The 14954-nt window shown below is 36.0% G+C and overlaps 2 protein-coding genes across 3 annotated transcripts; one reads left to right on the forward strand and one right to left on the reverse strand.

Moving 5' to 3' along the window:
* Positions 1-920: 920 nt before the first annotated feature.
* LOC127181542 (extracellular matrix protein 1) lies at positions 921-13023 on the forward strand. Its single transcript, XM_051136320.1, has 5 exons — positions 921-1306; positions 1407-1669; positions 1783-1981; positions 12211-12467; positions 12570-13023. The coding sequence occupies exons 1-5, from the start codon at positions 1177-1179 to the stop codon at positions 12771-12773; spliced, it is 1053 nt and encodes a 350-aa protein (XP_050992277.1). The 5' UTR covers positions 921-1176; the 3' UTR covers positions 12774-13023.
* On the reverse strand, positions 5123-10961 carry LOC127181396 (extracellular matrix protein 1-like). 2 transcript variants are annotated; one of them, XM_051136130.1, is made up of 3 exons: positions 10879-10961; positions 5562-5824; positions 5123-5453 (listed from the first exon to the last, which is right to left on the reverse strand). In XM_051136130.1, exons 1-3 carry the CDS (start codon positions 10931-10933, stop codon positions 5247-5249), a joined length of 525 nt encoding a protein of 174 aa, XP_050992087.1. In that variant the 5' UTR covers positions 10934-10961; the 3' UTR covers positions 5123-5246. The 2 variants fall into 2 exon arrangements, with proteins under 2 accessions (XP_050992087.1, XP_050992086.1); XM_051136129.1 differs by lacking the exon at positions 10879-10961 and adding an exon at positions 6118-6202.
* Positions 13024-14954: the final 1931 nt, after the last annotated feature.

The following is a 14954-nucleotide window of genomic DNA, read 5'->3' on the forward strand; positions in this document are numbered from 1 at the left end:
AACACATCCTCTTTTTGCTGCAGTGTAGTTTCCCCGAAGAAACCATATTAAGATTTTCATATTAAGAAGGCAATTTTTAATGTGGGAACGCTGAACTAAAGCATTTAAAATAATCTTGTATAATCTATTATTGTTTCTTAAGGTTCCAATAGTTGTCACTTAACTGTTATGTAATTTAAATTATTTACCCAACAGAGCTTATCTATATTGACAGTTTTTTCAGTCTTGGTTAATAGGAAGATATGTATTTCTTTGACGCACAAGCAGAGCATGAATTACGTAACCAGACTTTTTTTATTCAGTGTATTTTCCCAGTATCCAGCCTTTTTATTCAGAGAAACATATATGAGCAAGCACTGCGTTGTGGAATATGCATGTATCGCTGATGATAACCCTATCTGTTAATGGATTTTGTTTGTTCATGCTTCTATTTGGGTTTCCTACCAAAAAGAGTTTCCTACAGCTGATATGATTCATTTCTGTGATTAGTGTATCTTAACAATGTTTTTAATCCAGCGTTCACTAGGTCAACCACATGCCATCTTCAAAGTAACTCAACACTTTGTTCACACACTTGAACATACAGTCTGTTGTGTGGTGTAATTATTGTAACTTGTTGAAAAACCAACAATAATAATTATGCTGAGAAAGTCATATCTGATGACATTATGTGTACGTCTGTAAGATGTAGCCTACTTTACACCAGATAATCACCAACAAAAACATAAAGTTTAAAAAACGTATAGTCAAACAATTAGGTTTCAAAGAGAATTCAGTATGGAAAAAAAATCCAAAAATTCAAACTAAAGCTTTCCTTTGTTTTCGTATTCTGAGTGCAAGTAGAATAGCAGCTATATTTCTAAACGCAAGTAATATTACATCATTTACTTAGATTGTTACACTGCATTATGTTCAATTACGCAACATTGTGACTCTTATCATAGTTTATGTTTTGTCCTTTCCTAAAACAAACAAAATATGAAAACACTAGTACCTTCCTTTGCCAACACTGCAAAACATCAAATCTGTGTTGTGGCGTGGATATCAGTAACTCCTTGTAACATCAGTAAGCTTTGATGAACTTCAGGGTTTTTCTGTTGAGATTTGTACATAATGTTGATAAGCATCACAAGATAATATGACCATAAAGTTTTCAGTCCGCCTCTTTAAATATAGATGAGCTCTCATAGCCCATCACAGTCCAACTTGGCTCAAATCTTCATTTCACTTCAGGAGAGAAGCTACAGTATTATGGAAATGAAAACTACATTCAGCATCATTCTAATTCTTCAGTTAACTTTAGGAGGTACGGCTTGCAAACATTTACTATACCATTTTTTTTTATTCATTATTTTATTGCTATATTTATTGATTTGTTTTACTAATTTATTGTGCTCTTTCCACAGCAGAAGGAAGAAATATTGACCCTCCTGTGCAACTAGAGCCATATTTCCCTCCTGCCAAACCATCACTGGAAAACCTCAATGCGGTCTGTGTTCATGGCAATGGCCGGCCCAGATATCCTGCCAGCTGCCTCCCGTCTTCAGGTTATGGATACATTCGTCGTGCAGGAACTGCAGTAAACAGAGTAGAAGCGTGGTTCAGTCAGTGCTGCCAGAGAGGTGTAGCACAAGGAGACCAGCAGATTCTCTGCTGCGCCAAACAGGCGGTGAGTACAGACTGAGAACAGACACACTGATTGAAGACAGTTTGTTACTAGCAATAACCACTCATTAAACACCACACATTATAATCTGATCTCTGTTTTCCTTGTGTTTGCAGTGGGAAACTGCCTTGTCCCATTTCTGTATTGAGGAACACGGCACCATGACTTTGGTCCATGAGTGCTGTGAGAAGAAGGGAGAAGAACGGTGGAACTGCTTTGAGAAACAGGCTCCTAACCCTTCATACCAACCTCTGTCTGGTTACACTGCCCCTGTAATACCACCTGACAGGATTTTCACCTGGGACCCAAACACCTGTTAATGATATGATTATTCCTGAATGCCGTATGAGAACCTGAGTGCTTTTAACAGCATAATCCCTGTCAGTTAACAACTGTTAGTGCATGTGTACAAAGACTTAAATAAATGTATGAAGATTAAACAATGAGTAAATGTGTCCTTATTTCTTCCTTCAATATCTCAGTTTAGAAAGCTAAAACCTATATACTGACACCTGTGATTTTCAACTAGCTGCAGTGGCTGAATGCGGTTTACCGTGGGGGAATCAAAACCCCAGAACTGCTAAGAGCCGTGGCCTAATGGTTAGAGAGTCTGGCTTGTAACCCAAAGGTTGCAGGTTTCGAGTCTCAGGTCTGGCAGGGATCGTAGGTGTAGGGAGTGATTGATCAGTGCTCTCTTCCACCTTCAATACCACGACTGAGGTGAGACCCTTGAGCAAGGCACCAAATCCCCGAGTGCTCCGCAGCAATAAGACTGCCCACTGCTCCAGGTGTGTGATCACGGTGTGTGTGTTCACTACCGTTCACACTTGGATGCACGCATACAAATTCTGAGAATGGGTCACCATACTTGGCCACATGTCACTTCCTTTCTGTTTATTTTCTTTGCTTTTCCTTTCCTTTCCATTTCCATTATAATATGGGACTATACATAAGTGCAGGAGAGATGACATTTATAGATGGCAACATATATGCCCTTTGATATACCAAAGTAATGGCCAGCAAGATGAAAAAATAAAAAGAGATTTGATTCTCAGTAATAAAAGGTGAACCAGGTGAACTACTGTGAGACCTGTATTTTTAATTTTATGTAACTGTATAGTAAACTAATGCAGGGTTAGTTGTAACACACATGGTTTTCCACACATTTTCACACATGCTAACATAAAAAAACTTCAAGTATTTACTGCTTTCCACATATAAAACCATATACACTATAAAAAATGCTGGGTTGAAAACAACCCAACTTGGGTTATTTGGCAACCATGCGCTGGGTAAATATTGGACAGAACACATGCTGGGTTAGTTTAATGTTTTTACCCAGAATGATGGATTGTTTTAAGTCAGCTATTGTTTAAAAATTGTTATATTGCTGGCTTAAAATAGGCTGGAAATTAAAAATCACACACAGAATTATAGAGGCAACTGCAATAATTGTGACCCTGGATGACTAAACCAGTCATAAGGGTCAGCTTTTCAAAATTTAGATTTATACATCACCTGAAAGCTGAATAAATAAGCTTTCCATTGATGTTTGTTAGGATAGGCTAATATTTGGTTGAGATACAACTATTTTAAAACCTGGAATCTGAGGGTGCAAACAAATCAAAATATTGAGAAAATTGCCTTTAAAGTTGTCCAAAAATTAAGTTTTTATATATTTACAGTAGGAATTTTACAAAATATCTTCATGGAACATGATCTTTACTTGATTTCCTAATGATTTTTGCGATAAAAGAAAAATCTATAATTTTGACCCATACAATGTATTTTTGGCTATTGCTACAAATATACCCCAGCGACTTAAGACTGGTTTTGTGGTCCAGGGTCACAATTAAAAGATGAACATTTATTATTAAGCAAGAACACCCATGGACAAAAATATATGACAAATTGAATTTATTTGGGTGAATACAACATAGTTTATGATATTTTATACCATTAATCTCGTTTAACAATCATTTTAAAAATAAAAAATATGAAACATTTAAAACTAGCAATTTAATGTAAGTGTGTTCAACCATTCTCTGCAATCACTTTTCACCAAAATGGTGCTAATTTTCATGTCAGTGTGTTAGCAAAATCTGAGCCGGTAATGGGCTGCTGTTTACCGGGGAAACTGCGAACCTCAGACCGCCGTCATAAACAAATAGTACTGAGATTAGAGAACATATTTTAACATCAAACCCAGTAAAAAAAAATAACTACTGAAAAAAATTAGTTACTGAAAAACTACCCAGCACCTGGGTAAAAAAAAAACTTTTTTAAAAATAACCCAATGAAATGACCCAACAAACTGAACCCAGCATTTGGGTAAAAAAAAAAATAAATAACCCAGCATTTTTTTAGAACGTATTTGCAAGTGTGAAATTAATGTGGAAAAAATTATACCCTAAACCCAATGTGGATATGCACAAAATCAGAAAGTCAAAAGGTTGTGCCTCACTCTCCCTATTACGTTTTGCCAAGCTTTATCATGTTTCCAGTATTTTACGCGAAAGTAACAGGTGATGTGTTTAGGGAGGATAATGGACTGACTTAGCAAAGCGTAGCTTAAAAAATTTGCACAGATAAGCTGTGCATGGCACAGAAAAGTATCATATCAGCTATGAGAAATCTATTTCTTCTGACCATATTGTTAATAGCAACTCATGGGCAAGTAACACGTAAGTAGATTACGGTTCACGGAACACAAATTGTGCTTATCTTCAACCCTATCCTAAAACATTGAGCTTATTCATACATTTTATCTAATTAAAATGGCTTGGTCAACTGCATGAGAGAAATACTCCCATGGCTTCTTGCAAAACAGCCAGTTCTAGTGGTAATAATGTGATGCGTCATGCATGAGGAACTGCATTGAGAAAATAATAAAATATCTTGATGTATCCCACTGCTGGCAGCAAAATAAAGCAAGACAAATAGCAATTTCAGAATGAAATTCTGAGAAATTGTTTGAAGTGTAGGGTATTGAAGCTCCCTCCAGTGCAGACTTAGCAGCTGCTTACCAGTTTGTTATTTCCCAATAATGAAATTGTGAACAAATGAGCAACTGCTAAGAAATGCCCAATAAACTGTTTATTTAGTTGTTTTACTTGTTTAGTTAAGTTTCGGATTTTTGGCTGTATTATAGTGGCATATGTATTTGTCATAGTTTAACAGTTTAAACCTGCTATATAGAAACATTGTTAGTTATTATAGTCATTTTAATTAAATAAATAATATTTGTTATAATTATATATAGTAATTGCATTATTTGGTCATATGAAAAAAATACAAATTTAGGCCCCAATGCAACAAAAGTCAGTTCACCTTTTATTACTGACATTAATTTTTTATTTTTACATCTTGCAGCCATGGTATATTAACAGGCATTCATGTTACCATCTATAAATATATACAATCCCACATCTGTGCTTCACTGTCATGAATATTCCAAAAAAAAAAAAAAAAAAAAAACTTCTCATACTTGATATGCAAAATGACATTGAAAAATACATAGTAATGAACTGAGTGCTGCTAAATCAAATAAAAACATTCCTGGCATTCAGGAATAATCATATCATTTACAGTTGTTTGGGTCCCAGGTGAAAATCCTGTCAGGTGTTATTACGGGGGCAGTGTAACCAGACAGGGGTTGGTATGAAGGGTTAGGAGCCTGTTTCTCAAAGCAGTTCCACTGTTCTTCTCCCTTCTTCTCACAGCACTCATGGACCAAAGTCATAGTGCCGTGTTCCTCAATACAGAAATGGGACAAGGCAGTTTCCCACTGCAAAGACAAGGAAAACAGAGATCAGATTATAATGTGTGGTGTTAAATCAGTGGTTAGCACTAATAAAAAACTCATACAGTGTGTCTGTTCTCAGTCTGTACTCACCGCCTGTTTGGCGCAGCAGAGGACCTGCTGGTCTCCTTGTGCTACACCTCTCTGGCAGCACTGACTGAACCACGCTTCTACTCTGTTTACTGCAATTCCTGCACGGCGAATGTAGCCATAACCTGAAGATGGGAGGCAGCTGGCAGGATATCTGGGCCGGCCATTGCCATGAACACAGACTGCATTGAGATTTTCCAGTGATGGTTTGGCGGGAGGGAAATATGGCTCTAGTTGCACTGGAGGATCAATATTCCTTCCATCAGCTTTGGAGAGAGCACAATACATTAGTACATCAAATCAAGCAAATATAGCAATCATTTATTTCATGAAAAAATATGATATGTTAAAAGTTGTATGTTAACTCTGGTAAACAAAAGCTGAATATTTTTATGTGAAAAGAAGTGTGTGTGTACAAAATATTTTATCTCCTTCTAAGCTTGTAAAACTATACTTTGTCAATTGTTACATGCTATTGTTATCATTATGAGTCTTATGTTCTTTTCAAAACCTGAAATGTGTCCAATATAGAAAAATATTTAGTATTTTGCAGCCATACCTCCTAAAGTTAACTGAAGAATTAGAATGATGCTGAATGTAGTTTTCATTTCCATAATACTGTAGCTTCTGTCCTGAAGTGAAATGAAGATTTGAGCCAAGTTGGACTGTGATGGGCTATGAGAGCTCATCCATATTTAAAGAGGCGGATTGAAAACATAACAGTCATATTATTTTGTGATGCTTATCAACAGTGTGTACAAATCTCAACAGAAAAAGGCTGAAGTTCATTAAAGTTCACTGATGTTACAAAGAGATATCCAACCACAACACAGATTAGATGTCATGCTTTATTTAGTGTTTTTATATCTTGTTTGTTTTAGTAAATGGTCTTGGGGAAAATAGAACTATGACTCATAATGTCATAATGTTGCATAATGAAACATAACATAACATAATGTAATGTAATAGTCCATGCAGATGATGTGATATTACTTGAACGTAAAAACAGCTGCTATATGTGTGTGTGTGTGTGTGTGTGTATGTATATACACACACACACACACACATACACATAAACACATACATATAAACACATACATATATATTTGCTGTGTTAACAACAACCGGGAAATGAAAATGATATACAATAATGCAGGTTAGCTTTTGCAATTCAATATTTATGAGTTTCAGCAAAACTTTTAGCATTATTGTGCTCTAGCAACATTACCAAAGCTATAATACAGTTAAAAGTATATGACTTCTTTCATTCTTTAAAAGTAATACATTAAAAATTGGCAAAAATCTGTGTAATTACATACTGTACAACAATGAAAGTGACATGACATGCAGCCAAGTATGGTAACCTGTGTTCAGAACTTGTGCTCTGCATCCAAGTGCACACACACCAGTAAGGGGTTCAGCACCTTGCTCAATCTTATTTATTTATTTATTTATTTTCTGTACTTATTTACCCACTGCCACCACCATTTCGTCATAAATGACTTTAGAGATTGTAGTGTCAAGCTGAGTGTGGATATTGTGGGTACTGAGTTGTGGGTATTGAAGGTGGAAGAGAGCGCTGTTTATTCATTCCCCCCACCTATATTTCCTGCTAATACTAAGAATCGAACCCATGACCTTCGGGTTACAAGCCCGACCCTCTAACTATTAGGCCACGCATGCCATGTGCCCTAGTGTACATATATCAAACAATCAAGTTCGCAGTGCTCTTCTTTCTTAGTCTATATGCCTTAGCCACCAGCAGAGTGCTCTGATAGGGGCATGTATGGGGGCAGTTGTGACCTAATAGTTACAGAGTTTGACATGTAACCTGAAGGTTGTGGGTTCAACCCAATACTGTCAGAAAATATACGTGGAGGGGGGAATGAATGAACAGTGCTCTTTTCCACCTTTAATTCATGACTGAGGTGCCCTTGAGCAAGGCATCTAACCCCCACTTTTTTCCCTTATGTAACGCCATATTTAAACAGGCAAATTAATTAGGGCACAAGCACCAGTGGTGCGAGGAGCCTATTGTAATTGCTCAGTTTCTTCTTCCTCCTCTTCTCCAAAATGAAATGCATTTTTGAAGGCCTAAACATGCTTGAAAACTCATCTCTGGTGAAAAAAACAGCATATGCTGGTAGGTATGTTTTGATGCTGGTTTATGCTGGTCTATGCTGGTCCTTTGCTGGTCCTTAGCTGGTCATGTTGGTCAGCATAAACCAGCTAAGGACAATCAAAAACCAGCAAAGGACCAGCCTAAACCAGCATCAAAACATACCTACCAGCATAAGCTGTTTTTTTCAATAGGGATTAAACTTTGCACACATGCCAAAAGTGGTAAAAATGTACATCAGATAAGGGTTTCAGAAGTGGGTGTGGCAAAATGGCTTGATAAAGCCACCAATAACATTTCAACAAAGTGCCCCTTGAGCTATCTTTTACATACATGAATGAAATTAGGTAGAAACATGTAACACACCAATACCTACAAAAAAAGTCCCTCGGTACAAAGTCCAAAACCCAACAGGAAGTCTTTTATTTACAGTTTTCTCAGCAAGATTTGTGTCGTTTTTGGCATTTTAAGTTGTAGTATTTAAATGCACTCCTCCTAAAGATTTTTTCAGATCAACACCGAATTTGGGCAGTTCAATCTAAAGTCCATTGTGACATTAAATCGCGAAGATCTTGAGTTTTCGCTGAAGGACGCATTTGTGGCGGCCTGACAAACGTTGATGTTTCGCCATTAAAAAACAGAAAAACAGCAAGTTCTTACAAATCAATTTCCTATGTGCCCCAAAATTCACATGTTTGATAAGAGTCCTGTCTTGAACAAATGCCCATGCCCATATTCAGTTATAGTAATAGCGCCATCTGCTGGCAACAGGAAGTGGCATGTTTTACACAGTAACAAACTCTTCATAGAGATTTAATGACGTCATTATATTTGGTCAGTCTACTCTAAAGGCATTTGCAATGTTAAATTGCGAAGATCTTGAGTTTTTGTTGAAGTCCATGGCGGCCTGACAAAGTTTGATGTTTCGCCATGTAAAAGGAAGTTGTTGTAACTCAGCCATACAATGTCTGACCTGCCCCCACCTGTTCGATAAGAGTCCTGGCCTGAACACATCTAAAGGCCAATATTCTGTTATAATCATAGCGCCACCTGTTGGCAACAGGAAATAACTTGTTTTTCACTAACTTAAACATGTCCAATCTGCAACAAACTTCACATGTTTGGTAAGAGTCCTGGCTTGAGGACATCTAAAGGCCAATATTCAGGTCTAATCATAGCGCCACCTGTTGGCGACAGGATATGTCATGTTTTAAACTAACTCAAACATACCATGTTCAGTCTGCCCAAAACTTCATATGTTTAATAAAAGTGCTGGCCTGAAGACATCTACATGCCAATATTCAGTTATAGTCATAGCACCATCAGTTGGCAGCAGGAAGTTTGGGACATATAAATGACTGATATATTCCCTTCTGTATCCATATTGCCCACCGTTTGCTCTTTTTCTAAAGCCACTGGGTGGAAGTGAGCCTGGTGCGAGGGCTTCAACGCTGCTTGCAGCTTTGATTTATCCTGCTTTAATGTGACCAATGGATGTGCTTTTATAAAAGCATTGTGCAAGGCTCAGTGTAAGGGAATGCAAGGCTGCATCAGTTCACGCTCACTTTTCTTTATCCATTAATAGTGTAATAAAACCAAATTAAAATATTGCAAATTATGAACTCACTCTCCAGTCACTTCATAATACAATATCTAGTGCTCATCAATGACTGAGATGACCAATAAAAAATCCAAGAAGGCGGTCATTACACAGAAGACGAGTGAGAATTCCAGTGTGATTTTTCAGCTTTAACTGTGAAAGAGCTCAAAGTAAGATATAAGCTACAGCTAAACATTTAATATATTATATATGACAACTGTTTTATGACAGAAGCAAACCAGTGATAGAAACTACTTGATTTTGTATCAAATGTTGCTATTTTGATGTGACAGTTTAGCTATAATTTAAGTGATTTAATTTAAAAATTGAATGTGATGAGACAAGATTATTAACAGAGACATTTTTGGTGTATGACTAAGAGTGATTGTATGCATGTTTTAAAATAAAAATACTATTTAATATATTAAATCCATTTAAATCCTTTAATTAGGCCAATTTATTTCCTTTAAATTAAAATCACAATGGAGTGAACCCATAATTATGTAGTGAATACTTTTAGAAGTTTTTCAATTACACTCTTCACACCCACTGTGGCTAAATGGAAATCTCATAGGTTTCAGTGTAATCTTTGGTTTTGATTGTTCGTAAAAGGAAACACTGTAGTTGTCAGAAATATATATATTTATTCATATTTACTGAAGTCTTTGTACTAACAAGTACTAACTGACACTACTAAAAACACTCATGTTCTCATATGGCATACGGGAATGATCATATCATTAACAGGTGTTTGGGTCCCAGGTGAAAATCCTGTCAGGTGGTATTATGGGGGCAGCGTAACCAGACAGGGGTTGATATGAAGGGTTAGGAGCCTGTTTCTCAAAGCAGTTCCACCGTTCTTCTCCCTTCTTCTCACAGCACTCATGGACCAAAGTCATAGTGCCATGTTCCTCAATACAGAAATGGGATAGGGCAGTTTCCCACTGCAAACACAAGGAAAACAGAGTTGAGGTTATAATGTGTGGTGTTTAATGAGTGGTCAATGCTAGTAACAAATTCTCTCCATACAGTGTGTCTGTTCTCAGTCTGTACTCACCGCCTGTTTGGCGATCTGCTGGTCTCCTTGTGCTACACCTCTCTGGCAGCACTGACTGAACCACGCTTCTACTCTGTTTACTGCAGTTCCTGCACAACGAATGTATCCGTAACCTGAAAATGGGAGGCAGCTGGCAGGATATCTGGGCCGGCCACTGCCATGAACACAGACTGCATTGAGGTTTTCCAGTGATGGTTTGGCAGGAGGGAAATATGGCTCTAGTTGCACCAGAGGGTCAATATTTCTTCTTTCAGCTTTGGAGAGAGCACAATAAATTAGTATCAAACCAATAAATATAGCAATACATTATTTAAATAATATGGTATGTTAACAAAAGCTGAATATTTTTGCCATTAATGTAAAAATAGAAGCAAAAAAAAAAAAGTTTCTCTTTATAAGCTATACGTATTTGCACCAAATAGCCAGCATGTCAGCTACCATTGTCATCTCATATTCTTTTCAGAACCTGAAATGTGTCCCATATAACAAAATATGATTAATATTTTTGAAAAATGGAAGAATATTTAGCATTTTGCAGTCATACCTCCTAAAGTTAACTGAAGAATTAGAATGATGCTGAATGTAGTTTTCATTTCCATAATACTGTAGTTTCTGTCCTGAAGTGAAATGAAGATTTGAGCCAAGTTGGACTGTGATGGGCTATGAGAGCTTATCCATATTTAAAGAAGTGGATTGAAAACGTAACAGTCATATTATCTTGTGATGCTTATCAACAGTGTGTAAAAAATCTGAACAGTAAAAGGCTGAAGTTCATTAATGTTCACAGATGTTACGAAGAGTTACTGATATCCAACCACAACACAGATTAGATGTTATGCTTTTAAATGGTCTTGAGGAAAATATAACTATGACTTGTAATGTCATAATGTTGCATAACGTAACCTAACATAATGTAATGTAACAATACGTACAAATGATGTAATATTACTTGCTTGTAAAAACATAGTTGCTAAAAACAAAAATCGGGGGGTCCAGTTCCATTGTCCCAGTGTTTTTTACATGGGGTTTTGGGTAACCCCTGAAATAATGTCTGTGCTTACCTTTTAACTTTTACTTTATAAGTAAAAATCCTATCTTTTTTTTTTTGAGAGGGAGAGAGAGAGAGAGAGAATTAGGGTGATGCTAACGTCCTGGTTGGCCTACAAACAAAAAATAGAATCACTGCAATGTTTTAAAATAAAAAAAAGTGAAAACTTAGGGTGAGTAGTACTTTTGCTGTATTATGAGATAATGCAACAAATCTAATCTGGATCAAATCTAATCAAGGAATTGATTTCAGCATTGCTATTGAAACCTCTAAAGCATTTCCTTTTTATATTTGTAATAGGTACCCCTTTGTACTGACAATATGTGTGGCATGGCATTGATATCACTGTTTATTCCTTTCACTGTAATTTAAGTGATTCCTGTTTTGACATTTGAATTAATATCATGGGGGAGTTTATATAAAATAAAGACATAACATTAGGCCCTTATCTCCTTTCTTCAAGCTCTGCTTGACTCACCAACCTTGAGCCGCCTCTCATTCGTCTTCCATCCCTTTAAATGTAGACAAGGCCTTGCAGTATTTTAAAGCTCCCATCGAGCCTGAAGAGAAGAGTGCAAATTTGCAATCAGGAAAGAAGGACCTGTTCTTTAACTTCCAAAATAACCAGTCATGGTTTGGAAAAGCACATTTGTAATTATTTTGATTCTTCATCTAATTTCATTAACAGGTATGTACTTTATTTACAAAACTTTATTCTGTTCATTGTCTTCTAATTGTCCATTGTGGTACTCGCACATTGCATTTAGATATGTTTAGATAACTTTTTTTGTATAATATGTATTTATATCTTGTCTTTTTTCCATTAAGGGGGACAGAGAATTAACCCTGACGTGATGCTTGGATTATCCTTCCCTCCAGCCAGACCTTCTGTAAACAATCTCAAAGCTGCCTGTCTTTATGGCAGTGGTCGTCCCAGATATCCTGCCAGCTTTCCTTCATCCAGTTATGCTTACGCTCGTCGCGCTGGAAAGGCAGTAAACAGACTGGAGTCGTGGTTGGGTCAGTGCTGCTATGGACGTTTGGCTCGTGGAGCTGCACAGATCCTTTGCTGTGCAGAGCAGGCGGTGAGTACACAACATAAGAAACATGTGCTGAGCAAAAGTCATTTTACTACAGCACTGATAACCAGAATATCATCTGAAATGTATTTTCATTTGTGTCGGCAGTGGGAAACTGCCTTGGCCCATTTCTGTATTGAGGAATATTCCACTAAGACTTTGGCCCATGAGTGCTGTGAGAAGAAGGGAAAAGAACGGTGGAACTGCTTTGAACGACAGGCTCCTAACCCTTCCTACAAACCCCTGTCTGGTTACATTGCCCCCATAATTAAACCTGACAGGATTTTCACCTGGAAACCAAACGCTTGTTAAAGGTTTTACTGTCATGTGTTTTTATTTCAATTAGCAGTGTCAGTGAATCAACTGAGAATCACACCGAGGCAGAATATAACATGCTTTTTATGCAAATTGTTCAGAAGAGCTAGAATATGACTGTGTGTATCAGTACATTTATTTTCACGTGTATTAATTTGTGCCATAGAAAAACATGCAAAATAAAATGTGCTCATAGCAGTTAAAGTTCAAAATAAAGTGTCAGTTTATTTCCAAAGTGGCAAAATGATTCAAAGAATTGTTTAACATTTGATTTTTCCTTCGAGAAAATGTCATGAATGAATCACAAATAATACATACAGTGTTTTGTTGATGTTTTGTTAGATTTTAATGTTACTTTATTTTGGAGGATTGGGGATGTAGTGAAAGAATCATTTTAATAAACCATTTTCGAAAGAAATTATCTTTCGATAAGGTTACAAAAATCTTTCAGCATCTTGACACCTAAATCAATAACTACAATAATTGTAGGGCTATAATTATAACAATACTGTAATGTTCCTTTACCAGAAAGTAATTGTCATCCTACTTAGATATCTCCTCAGTAAAATATAGTTTAATACTGCTGTGTATTTCCTATGTATTTTCAGGTGATAGTTATGTAAGATTGCTTTATGTTGGATGTGGCATCATAAGACACTTTTGAATGATTCCTCATTCAGTAGAATACCAAAGATCAATTGCAGTTATAGTTCTACCTCTAAAATCAGATAATATTTTTGTTATTTGTGTGGTTTCTGCATAATTAGTAATACATACAATTTTTGTGACTATTTGTGTCTTTTATCATAGCTGCTTTTACTGTACGACAGTGTTTGGGGTAACACATTACAAGTAACGTGAGTCACATACACTGTAAAAAACAGTTTGTTGAGTCAACTTAAAATAATTTGTAACCTGGCTGCCTTAAAATTTTAAGTTCAGTCAATTCAAAAAAAAGTTTATTCAACTTTGAATGTTAAATTATACTAAGTGACAACTTTGATATTTGAGTTGAATCAACTTAAAATTTTAAGGCAGCTGGGTTATTTACCCATCTGTTAAGTTTAGCCAGCACAAATATCTAAGTTGTTACTTAGTACAACTTAACATTTCAAGTTGACTAAACTTATTTTAGTTGACTGAATTTAAAATTTTAAGGCAGCAGGGTAACAAATTATTATCTTTTACAGTGTAGATGACTGTTTCCAAATAACTAGTAAAGTAACCCATTACTTTTTAATTTACAAGAAAATATCTGAGTTACTTTTTCAAAGAAGTAATGCTGGTTAAATTGTTTTCCCATTTATTGACTGACAGCTCTCCTGAGCGCAGGTTGAGAGAAATCAGGAGTAAGTGTAGAGGCATTGTGCGCTGTGTAAATACGATGGTTACTGTAGTTCTAAACTACATGTGAACATGCATTTACTCATCTCACTTGCACAAATTTACCCTTAGAAATATTAACCATGATTTTATTATAGTAAAAGTGTAGTAACCATGGTTTTTTGGTGTATGGATTACCATTTGTAAAACGACAGTTTTACTACAAATACCAAGGTTAAACTGTGGTTGGAATACAAAAACCATGGTTAATTTGTAGTTACTATGGTTTACCTATAGGAACCATGTTTTTTGGTTTTATTTGTAGTAAACCATGGTTAATATCCGTAAGGGAAAACAGATTCAGTAATCCTCAAAATGAATAAAAACTGTGAAATGCAAACTCAGAATATGAAACAAACATGCAATAATTAAATTTGTTAAATAAAACAAAAATCCTGTTTGTATTTAATCCCATGTTATTAACCAGGGTTGGGGTCAATTCAGGAATGAACTCAACAATTCCAATTCAAAGAAGGAAATGGAATTGGAATTGGAATTCAACAACAATTACAGGAAACAGAGTTGGAATTGAATTGGAATTACAGGAAGTGGAATTCAGTTCAGGGAAATTCCACTGAATTCCGTTTATTGCTGTTCCTGAGCATTTATTTGTGATTGCATTTAGAGACATACATTTGAACTTTATTAAAATATATTCATGCTTTACAAATACCAAGTAATGTATGAAATATAGTTGATCAAATGCAAGTAAATAAAAATGAGAACTGTACATTATGAATTAATAATTGAATGACAGTGGTGATAGGTTCCTGGATGTACTATACATTCAATATA

The sequence above is a fragment of the Labeo rohita genome, chromosome 19, assembly GCF_022985175.1.
Source record: "Labeo rohita strain BAU-BD-2019 chromosome 19, IGBB_LRoh.1.0, whole genome shotgun sequence".
Lineage (NCBI taxonomy): Eukaryota > Metazoa > Chordata > Actinopteri > Cypriniformes > Cyprinidae > Labeo > Labeo rohita.

Bases quoted from the DNA above. Each gene is read 5' to 3' on its own strand.
- LOC127181396 (XM_051136130.1), bottom strand. From the start codon at position 10,933: ATGGAAATGAAAACTACATTCAGCATCATTCTAATTCTTCAGTTAACT. The intron at 5,825-10,878 runs GTATGACTGCAA...CTCTCTCCAAAG, and splicing joins TCTTCAGTTAACTTTAGGAG to CTGATGGAAGGAATATTGAT. The intron at 5,454-5,561 runs GTGAGTACAGAC...TTGTCTTTGCAG, and splicing joins TCTGCTGCGCCAAACAGGCG to TGGGAAACTGCCTTGTCCCA.
- LOC127181542 (XM_051136320.1), top strand. From the start codon at position 1,177: ATGAGCTCTCATAGCCCATCACAGTCCAACTTGGCTCAAATCTTCATT. The intron at 1,670-1,782 runs GTGAGTACAGAC...TTGTGTTTGCAG, and splicing joins TCTGCTGCGCCAAACAGGCG to TGGGAAACTGCCTTGTCCCA. The intron at 12,468-12,569 runs GTGAGTACACAA...TTGTGTCGGCAG, and splicing joins TTTGCTGTGCAGAGCAGGCG to TGGGAAACTGCCTTGGCCCA.